This window comes from Hirundo rustica, chromosome Z (assembly GCF_015227805.2).
Source record: "Hirundo rustica isolate bHirRus1 chromosome Z, bHirRus1.pri.v3, whole genome shotgun sequence".
NCBI classification, from domain to species: domain Eukaryota; kingdom Metazoa; phylum Chordata; class Aves; order Passeriformes; family Hirundinidae; genus Hirundo; species Hirundo rustica.
In genome coordinates, this window is record NC_053488.1 from 15,666,196 (window position 1) to 15,677,094 (window position 10,899).

At 34.9% G+C, this 10,899-nt stretch overlaps 1 protein-coding gene across 3 annotated transcripts in view; it reads left to right on the forward strand.

Moving 5' to 3' along the window:
* The window catches only part of FGF10 (fibroblast growth factor 10), a 59,862-nt gene extending 49,880 nt beyond the window's left edge, over nucleotides 1-9,982 (forward strand). For all 3 annotated transcript variants that reach the window (XM_058424224.1, XM_040090944.2, XM_040090943.2), the window contains 2 exons: nucleotides 5,669-5,772; nucleotides 9,535-9,982. In XM_058424224.1, coding sequence (XP_058280207.1) covers nucleotides 5,669-5,772; nucleotides 9,535-9,732 — 302 coding nt within the window. In that variant the 3' untranslated portion in view covers nucleotides 9,733-9,982. The remainder of the gene's footprint in view (nucleotides 1-5,668; nucleotides 5,773-9,534) is intronic.
* The last annotated feature ends 917 nt before the right edge of the window (nucleotides 9,983-10,899 follow it).

A 10,899-nucleotide genomic window follows, 5' to 3' on the forward strand; every position in this document is an offset into this window, starting at 1 on the left:
TGACAGACATCGTGTCCTTGAGGGAACATCTGAATTCATCACAACTGACAACACAGATGAATCCTCAAAGTCACTTCCAGCACTTCCTTTGCTTCAGTTTAACCCATCTAGCTTTGGAAATTTAATAAAGGGAATGGTGGTGTTTAGTACTGTCCTTTGAAGTTGCCTGTCTTCACTGACCAGAGGGAAAAACGTAGGTTGTGATCCTGAATTAATTGTCACTCTTACATGTCAGAATGTACACTAGTGAAATTGATTCCTGCCAATTTTGTAGCTAAACCTGATCTCCTCCTTTACTAAGCAACACTTCTCACTATTGATCGCTAAGAGGTTCTCTCATCCCAGGTGCCACCCTTCAATTTGCTTGGTCTACAGGGAACCATTGATTGAGTCATCAGTGCCCTGCTCTGAAATTACATCCAAAAAAGAAGTAGAAGATGAAAAGGAAGTTGGTACAGACTTGTGTGGGTCTGAGAACAGGCTCTAATAACTAGTCTTTTGTGTGATTTTTATGCACTGTGGAGATGTCGCATCTTATGCTGATATATGCTGATATACGCTGATGTGCGAAGGCTCAGAGGTTTGGTTACCATAATCTTCCAGAAGTTTGGATGCATATCTTAGGCTTATCCAAATGCATTATGAAATACATGATATAAATAAATTCATGTTAAAACTAAAGTAATCTCATCTGAAAAAAGAAAACCAACATGAATACTCATCTGGAAGATACATATTCCAGAGGATTTTCATCCAGCAAGATTACATCAAAACTAGCATGAATATTCATCTGGGAGATGTGTATTCCAGGGGGGTTTTACCAAACCAATATGAATATTAGTCTGAAAGAAGTGTATTCCAAAATATTTGTCAGGAGCTATGATAAAGAGAGAAACATGTCCCAACATGTAAGAAAGGGTAAGACCAACAGAAGAAGAGGACCCCCAAAAAGCCTGAGAGCATATAAAAGGAACTTTATGATATTCGCATTTTGTGAAATACAGTGAAGCAATGCCAGAGAACCCCTCCCTGTCTCACCTGGTACTGTTCACCTGGCACAGTGCTGAATTGGTTTTTGCTTGTGGCTTTTTACGAATGTATTTTTACTAAAAAATACGTTCTTTATATTAATCAAATTGGATATCCATTTATAACAATTAGATGTGGGCACTGGACAGAAAAGTTCATGGGACATTAATACTGGCTACAACTGGCTACAGTTGATCCAAGTATGACACATTAGCAGATTTCTTTGTAGTCTTTCAGTACATTAACTTCTGAATTAGAGTAGGGATGATGGCACTCTCAAAAAATGTCAGGTGTTAATAAAAAACACAGAACTGGTTTAACTTCAAATAAACTTTTTTGTTTTTTAAGTCAAAGTTTAGGTTATGGTTCAGGTTGGTTATTATTTAAGATTTCTGCCGATACTGTGGCACTAAGGGTTGTGCAGTTATCTTGAGCTCCCTTCCAAAGTCAAGCACAAGGTCTGTAAGATTGTCTTTAAGTGCGCTTTGGTTCATTGAAAAAGCTTTCAAAGGCAAGATTTCTTTGCCATCTTCAGTTTCTTGTGGTTTGGGGGGGGTTGTTTGTTTGTTTGTTTGTTTTTAATCTATTAATCCATCTTCTTCCTTATTCTGTTATCACTAAGTATAGGTCAATATAGGAATATCAGTAGAACTTGTCATTTGGGGATATTTTCAACTTGCTTTGCTCAGGTGTAATTGATGAAACAAAGTGGAAACAGAGTCAGTAGCCTCATATACCTTAGCACTTCACTCTTCCATGACTATATCCAACAAATCTATCTGCTCCAAAACACTTTTTTTTCAACATATCTACTGAGAACAGTATTTTGAACTACTGTGTCTTCAACATTATGCCTGAACACCAACTTGTCTTTACTCAAGCCTGTGACAGTCGAAGACACCCCTTCAGAGAAACTCTGTAGGGCACAAAAGCCAAAGTTCTGAGAAGTCAGTTTAGTCTCACCCGCAGTCACACCAAGCCCTGTCTTCTCCAGTTACCTACCAAGAGCTGCAACTTCCTTCATGGACCCAGCAACTTCTTGTCATCTGGGAAACTAAAAGGTTTCACAAGCTCTCAACCATCATCACATTCTATCCAGCTGAACTCACTCTTCATCTACAGTATTTTTGCAAACAGAAGAAAACTCAAAGGAGGGAGGGATTGTTTGTGGATTGCTACATATATGAGGTAATCTCTGAAAGGTGTAGGAAGATGCATAGTGGTTCTGTTCTTCTACACAGAGAGGACTGCAACTAGTGTTGGAGATGTTTTAAATGTGTTTATAATAGCTCCTTACGCAAATGATACAACTACAGGAAAATGACCACTGCCTCACACTGCAAAGAAGTTGAACTTGGTCCCAGAACCAAGTTGCATCCACTGTACATCTGCCTTGACAACAGATTTAATATTGTCAAATTTTCTTTGCTAAGATGTGTGACATAATTTTTGACATAACTTTATCCATTTTCTAGGATATTTTCTAATTTTGTTGCTTCATATTATCAGCATTTTTATAAAACATAGGACATTTTAAATTAACATAGCTAATCAAGGAAGTGCAATTTTCCCTTCTAGCTTTTGTAGACCCTCTGTGCAAAGCAAGAAGACAAACACTCAAGTTTCTGTTGCTTTGTAATATGTATAATGATCACTTTTATAAACTATAAAAATACAGTTTATTTAAGGTAAATACATTTGAGTCCTGTTGGGAATAAATTTAAAGCCTTTGGGACCTATAAAGAGAGTGCATGCATAGCTACAAGGAACATCTCAAGATGATATTTGAAATCTTTCTAATTATAAAGAGTGGATGTGGTCAATTACACTTGTAATTGTTGGGATTTGCAGAGTTACGGCTGTAAAATAATAGTGTGTTATCTGGTTTAAAACCATAATAGAGGCCAGAGTGCTTTTTTTTTTTTTTTTTTTTTTTTTTTTTTTAATATATTTTCATTTCCAAGTTCCTAAGAAGCATGAAACCAGAATAAATAACTCCTAAGACTTTTACCCCAATAATATTATTTTTTTTGTACTGCTTATTATCAAGAATAATTTCAAGTCACATTATATCATGGAAATTATTTCTCTTACACATGTTCTTGGAGCTAAGTCTTAAGGCACGGAAATACCTTAAGCCCAAGAAATGGTATAAAATCAGATACAAGAAGCATTCGAGGAAGACTGTTGAAATGCCTTTTTTGTTTTAGTCATAGAAAAAAAGAAAAAAGAGCTCCAATGAAAAGTTGACATTGATGGGACTAGAATAAGAAATTGAAAAAAAAAGGGGGGGAAGGGGAAAACACCATAGTTTTAAGCTTCATACTGTATCTCAATTTCCTTTTTTAATAGATTCCTCCTGAATTTAATATTGCCTCAAGAATAATCAAATACATATTTTCACCCTTACATCAAGTGCATTTTACCTATTTTTATTGAAATTAAGTTATTTCAAAGTTCCAGAAAATTCTTAGGCATTCTTCCTGATTCATGTCAGATGAGTAGATTATCTTCTGCTGACCTTTGAAATTTGTCTGCATCACTGAAACCAATGAAAGATTATTTTGCCTTCAAAATATTTTTATCAAATTAGAGACTCTTCTCCTGGGAAAATCTGTAAGTAGGTGCAAATAATTTACAATCTAGACAAAATCTAGATTGTAAATGTGTTTGTTACTAGCAGGTAATTCTTGGAGGACTACAGAGAGTAGCAAAATATCAAAGTATCAAATTAGGTCCCTATTACCCTAGGGCTAACAGATGAATATTAAATTCATTTGAAAGAAAAATATCCATTAAAATATCACTTCTCCCAAAAGAAATACTGTAGAGAATATCATATACAAAATTGGCAAAGAAGATTATACATTTTTCACCTTTCAGGTACACAGAACATATTCACTGAGAAAAAAATCCATGATGACTAGTGATGATATTATCAACCTGATAATAATTTGGAACAAATCTGCTGTATTTGGTTACAATGAAATAGCTTAACCAGCTATAATCAAGCTAGTTGTTGCAGATATAATGTAAATGGAGTAATATTTCTCCTCATGACCTCCTTACAGTTGCTCCACCAGAAGTATAATGGAGTGTGAAATCGCAAATAAACTTTACCAGAAAAACCAGAGTATATTTTCATTAATTATGAGAATACCTCTGTTGCTTTTATTTAAGTATTTTACTGAGAAGCAGTGATGTCCGTCATTCAAGTGCAAGACATTTAAAATGGGCTAATTCTGTACAAGTTTCTTATTTAGGCACTGCTCTCCTTCAGCTCTTAGTGAAATAGTTAATTGAAATAGCCTAATAGGATGTTCTTGTTACAAGGATGGTATGGAAAAATCTAAATCAGATTAATCCATTTCGACATAAAAAATTATAATGGCATATGTTATGCCAGTATTTTCCTTGCTTCTTTGTTTGTGTTTTGGTTTGTTTTGATTTTTTGTCATGTTACGGGTGTTAGAAACGGACGCAGTTCAGAATACAATTCTGTAGAAAGAATTAACTGAATTATTCTCATCGCTTTTTGGCTTGGAGGATACAAAAAAAAAAAAGTGTCACTCATGGTGTTGTAGCAGAATTTGCATCACATTTTTGCCCTCTAATAGTTTTTCATCCACAAGTTAGTCCACTTTACTCTGATTTTGAGCACAATTACTTTAGCAGCTGTCCAATGGGAGAGCTGCTCAGTCCTGTATAACAATGCTCTCTCAGAAGATCAATAAAACAACTTTGGCTTTTCTTTTCTGTGAAAACGAGCAACATTTTAAGAAAAATACAGATTAGAGCCCTGCAAATACAGACTCACTGATCTGCCCCTATCAACAGCATGGCCCTGGTATATGTACAATATCACAACCTAATCAAGAAAGACACCCTTAGTGTACCACACTGAGTTAGCCAGGCTGTTGGTCCAACTATTGCTACATAAATGTCAGGAAAATAGGAGAAACTTTGGAGCCAGGTATGCAGTCTCCTGCTCCCAAATCAGTATGCTCCTGGGCAGAAAACAGAGTTGAAAAGGTGTATCTCCCATTACAGGTCCTTTGAGCCATCCAGTGTCCCAGAAAGAGAGTGTTTTAAAGGGGGGCGGGGGGGGAGGGGGGGGCGGGGGGGGAAGAATTTATATTTATTACAAACAGAGCAAAATGTTTCTGATATCTAGAAGACAAAGATAGTGTGGCTATTAGTGTTGGTCTTACTATTTCCCACTTTGTCAACACACTTACCAAAAGTAAGTTTAACAGCTCAGTGCAACCAAGAGATTAAATTTATCTAAATGTTCTACAAGGGTTTTAAAGATTCGGGAAATCCAATATTCTATTGACGTATGCTATATATTTGATTTGATGTTGGGGTTTCAATGTCTCTTCTGACAAATTTTAGTAAAATCTACGCTAAGAAGAAGAGTGGATTCAGTATCTATGGGGATTAAAATGCAGGGTTACAAAACATTTTAATTGAAAAAATGTGTATATTCTTGCAGTGGTTTAAAGAATAGTTCTGCTGAATTTTTTGGTCAGTTGATCCTAAATATTACAGTGTTTAGTATTTTTCAGGTTTATTGTCTTTTCTATTGTAAAAAAAATCCTGTATCAAATGATTAAATAGCTGAACTTTTATTTTTTAGGCATATTGGAGATAACATCTGTAGAAATTGGAGTTGTGGCAGTTAAGTCTATTAAGAGTAACTACTATTTAGCCATGAACAAAAAAGGAAAAGTCTACGGCTCTGTAAGTACCTTTTTACATTCCAAATGGATTTCAGGAGTCAGCAGAGTTCCCTGTCTTGCCTATTGAAAAAACTGCTTGTCTGTGTATTGCTACTAATTAGGGCTGAAATGAATTACTCATCAAAATTTCATCCTCTGATAAACCAGAATCACTCCTCTCCAAAAGCTTCCTCTTTGCTAAGCGCACGTCATATCAGCATAGCTGCTGGGATTTATCATGCTTAGTGCCTCAGTCACACTGCTTATTAAGGAGTGTTCAGTAGAGAGGATCTCACAAAATGTGATCTTTAAGGCTTGTTTTCCATGTTTTTTTACAGTGCAATCACACTTATCAGCAATTTGAGGGTGGGGGAGAGAGGGATAAATCATGGAATCTTGAGCTGATGGAGTAAACATACAAAATCATTAAATTAAAACTTTGAAGAAGATTCCTAGAGTAGCAAGTTTTAATTGACTATATTGATTAAAGATTAAGATTATGGACAGTACAGAGAGTCATGAACTTAAATATTAGTAGATAAAAGTTTCCTGAGCAGAATTCAGGTAGCACTTGAAAGTTGTCCATATATATTTAGTTTGTATTTGTGTAAGTTTGGGGTTACTGATACTTTCAGAGGAAAAAAAAAATCCAAACACCAAAACTCAAAAGTATTCAACTAAACAGAAAGAAACTAACACAAGAAAACTCAGAAACTATCCAAATATTTTAATAGAAGGGGATATGATCCATAAATCTAACAACTCAAATATATCATCACATATCCCCATGATTACACAAACACCAGATTGTTGTGGTATTACATCTAGTTTGGTATGCAATTTTGCAACGTTGTTCCAGGTCCTGGAAAGGTTATGAACCAATCTGCAGGTTGCTTAATGTTCAGATCATCCATATGCTTTATAAAATGAGGTCACATATAGCGACTGAGTTTATCATTGAGAAATGTATCTAGGCAGGCCTCCTATTTCTGCTGAAAACAATCAAGTAATGATAATCTCAAGTGAGAATCAAGGAGCCTCTAGTAATTTGGCCCTCTTTTTTATAGAAACATTTCTACTGAGTGTGTTTAGCTCATACAAACTATATAAACTGTCCTCCCTCACCTGCATTGTGGCTAGTCACCCCTGGTTCAACAAAATACCTCTGATTTTCTAAACTCTGTGACAGTGTCAAAGAATTACACTAAGGAAAGACCAGAACAAAGAAATTTTTCTTATATTCCTGTAAATGTAGATTTAATTTCTAGATTTATACTGGTCAGAAATACAGGATGATCAGTGCTTATTGAGAGAGAAAACTGTGTACTGAGGTACTCAGTACAGTAATTGATCAAGGAGTGTGCTTCTATACATAGGTGAAGGTTCTAGCATAAATCACCACCTTCAATTCACACATCTCATTTGTGCACTTCAGTCATTTGCGATGGTCCATCCCAAAGCCCAGGACAGGCTTTCTTACCCCACTTGTTAGCCTTGTCTGGTGTGGTTAGAGTCTATTTAGAGTCTATCTCAACACTATATATGTACAAAAGACATCGAAGTATGGTATTACTTTCACGTACCATAGATGGAAATTGCTGCCATAAGATTCAGTAATTCATAGTGTATTAGAAATCGTGTTGACAGGAAGATACGAATGTGGGAAGCCTTTTTTTTTAAAATTCCAGCTGAGATAATTTTTCAATATTCACATCATAAAATCACAACATAATGATTTATCAAAACCTATTCCATAACACTTTAGCGATTTCAGGAATGCTTCTGTTATTATTTTTCCCATAAACTCAGGACTTGCAGTTAGCTTCATATTACTACAATGTGGCAGCTTGCAGATGGATATTAATACCAGAACCAATAAAAATTGTAAAAACACCCTTGAGCACGTGCACAATAGACATTGGTGCAGGCTTATGCTGAAATTTGTTTGAAATGAACAAAGCAATCCTGTGTAGCACTCAGATCCCTTCCAGTAAAACTTCTTAAGCACATCACAACATCATCTTTTCTTGGTTATCTAAGAATAGAAGTAAAAGGTGGATTTGAGTTGAAATCTGCATCTAGGAAAGCAAGAAAAGCTCTTTCTAAGTTAATCAAATACTTTTCCATTTGACTGATTTTGGTTAAAATGAGGGGAAGAAAGACTCACTGTTAGGTTTCTTCAACAAAATTAGCTTCTTTAAGCTTTTTTAAAAAATTGGCAGATAGGAGAGGTTACTGTGGTTTAGGTGATTGACGAGCACCTGCCTTTTTCATACATTTGCACCAGAGGTGACATATTACAGAAAATAATTGGTAAATTATCTATATGGTAGCTTTGTGAATGTAGGCAATGTCAGTTGTGGTCTTTTAAAGAGTCTTGCCTTGAAAGTGTCTTCCCCACTGATCATAACTACCAATCCCAAAATTAAAGAACACTTTGGGAGCCAAATTGAATTTGAATATATATAATTCCATCAAGCAGGTCTTCCATGGTCATGGAAGCAACCAAGGGAAATATACAGTGTAGGCACAAAATTCTCACTGTATCAAAGTACTTAACATTAACTAGTTTAAAAGTTCTAATTGAAATTAATAGGTATGGAAAATATATTTTAACTTGATTTTATTAACATGAAACCTGATTTATTATTCAAACTTATTTTGTCTTGTTCATGATGACATTAAAAATAGCACATGTAGTTAGTATATCATAGTTTGAGATTCTGACCTGTTTCTCCCTGAGCTGTGAAACTACATCTTATTTTCTGAAATGCAGAAACAACAAAACGCTGCTTTTTCATTTTCGTTGAATTATGTTTCAAACACCCCAATTTGAAAAGCCTTCTAAATGTAATAAAAGTAGTTTGCTAAAATTAGATGGGTTTATACACAGGAATTACTTGTTTATGAAAAGAACTGCTCTTGGCTTCAGTATAGAAAAGTGTATCTATGTAAAATTACATCTAATAGTACAGGAAAAAAATAATCTCCACTACCTGTTTCCACAGGCTGGTATTTTTGATTTCTTTTACAGCCTGATGACTGATTCTCCTTTATAAATAGAAAACCTTAATCCCTGGTCCCATACATAAAATTATTTACACCATTTTTAGTCAATAAGACATGGGATCCTTGATTGATCCCATCATACAGGATCAATGATACACGATTCCTCTTCAGGCTAAACCTTGTTTCAGGTCAGCCAAGTGAACAGGCCTCACATCAATTGTGATAGCAGCTTAACAGTGCTGTGCACCTATCCAAAAAAAGCCCTTTTTCATTACCAGTGTGGTCCAAAGTCTTACTTTAAATAAAAAATAGTCCTATTTCATCAATCTTTGTTTAATGTATGGTATCAATAGTCTCATTCAAGATATTCAAGACTTATATTTATCAGAACTGAAATGTGATTAATGATTCCAAGATTGCTTCCTCATACTCTTGAGTTTATGACTGAGAATTTGATTTAATATGCTTGTCATAATCCAACACAGAGAAATTGATTTTCAGTTCTTAATGAATTATATAATTTAACTGCTATATCTATGCTTTGAATAATTAGGTATATCTTTTGTTAATTTCACTTTTTGCAGTCTAACTGATGTTGCTTTATATGCTGTGGACACAGTGAAACTTTTATGTAAATACGCTGTCGAATCCTAAAAGAGTGTCACATACAAAAGACTACAATCGTTTTGAAACATTTTTTTAAAGTATTTGCCTTCAGTATGGTGAAATTTTATGTTTGTTCTGAATTTGTGGGGTTTTTTTCTTCCTTTAACAGAAGGAGTTTAATAGCGACTGCAAATTGAAGGAAAGAATAGAAGAAAATGGATATAACACATATGCGTCCTTAAATTGGAAGCACAATGGAAGGCAAATGTTTGTGGCTCTGAATGGGAGGGGAACCACGAAGAGAGGACAGAAAACAAGAAGAAAAAACACTTCAGCTCACTTTCTTCCTATGGTAGTCATGTCGTAGATGAACAAACTATTTTTTTGGTGCAGCTGAACCAAAGGCTGTTATGTCAAGAATATTTGGTAATTCTCTTAAAAGGTAGATGTGGAGAAGTAGCACAGACATCTGCATGTTTGAAACGAGAGCAGGTGAAGCCTTTGAAGGTTTTGTACTTATTGCTGGCACATGAAATACCTTTATTTAGTTTGTTGTCGTATCTTATAATCAAAATGAAGCTGGATCAAAGGGGATGGAATTTATTGCCAGTGTGAACTTCTTTTTTTTTTTTTTTTTTTTTTTTTTTTTTTTTTTTTTTTTTTTTTAAATCACTGCAACAGACCTTGATGGACATAAGAAAATCTGTTGCGTGATATTCATGGGGAATGCTATTTATGGAATACTAACTCATATCAAATTCCTTAATTGCTCATTCAAGCCTAATGATTCAATGAACAGTTAGACACACAAACATTTACTGGAAGCACTTGGGTCATATGCACAAATAATGACATTTCTGGAGAAGCCTTGTGGACGAATGGATAGGATAAGCAAAGTAGTGCATAACTGTTCTAACAAAATGAATAGTATGGTTTGCTTGTATGTCCTAAATTCATTTCTTTTTATTTCTCTCTAAGTTATTTATTTAATAGGATGTTAAATATCTTTTTTTATTTTAAATGTTTCCTTATTTGCTTCTTTCTTATTTTCCCTTTTTCTTAGTGCTTCACAGAGAGGTTAATAGATTAAAATGTCAGAACCTCAGAAGTACTCAGAGAATAGGTATTAGACAAGGCTTTAAAGGCAGAATTTAGAGTGTATACTCCATTTTTTCCTAAACTGTCTTGCACTTAAGCATAAGACCAAACAAGCAGTGCTTGGGTTTATGGTATTGGGTGTCTTTATATTGGAGAAAATTTTATACTTATCAGCACTCAAGAAAAGCCTTCAAGAAATATTTTGTTCAAAGGGTCTTTCTGCTATTTTGAAATTGAGAGGAGGGGCCACATCTGTACTTGGGTGTCAATGCATTGGTGTGTATATCCATCTGACTTTGATGTCAGTTTGGAGCTACAATCTAATACGCTGCTATCAGTGTGATATTCTGCAGCACATATTGGGCTGGAACCCTGATGTGGTCAGCCCTGTTAAAATCGCTGAGACTTCAAACGTTAAAATAAAATAGTAGTGCGT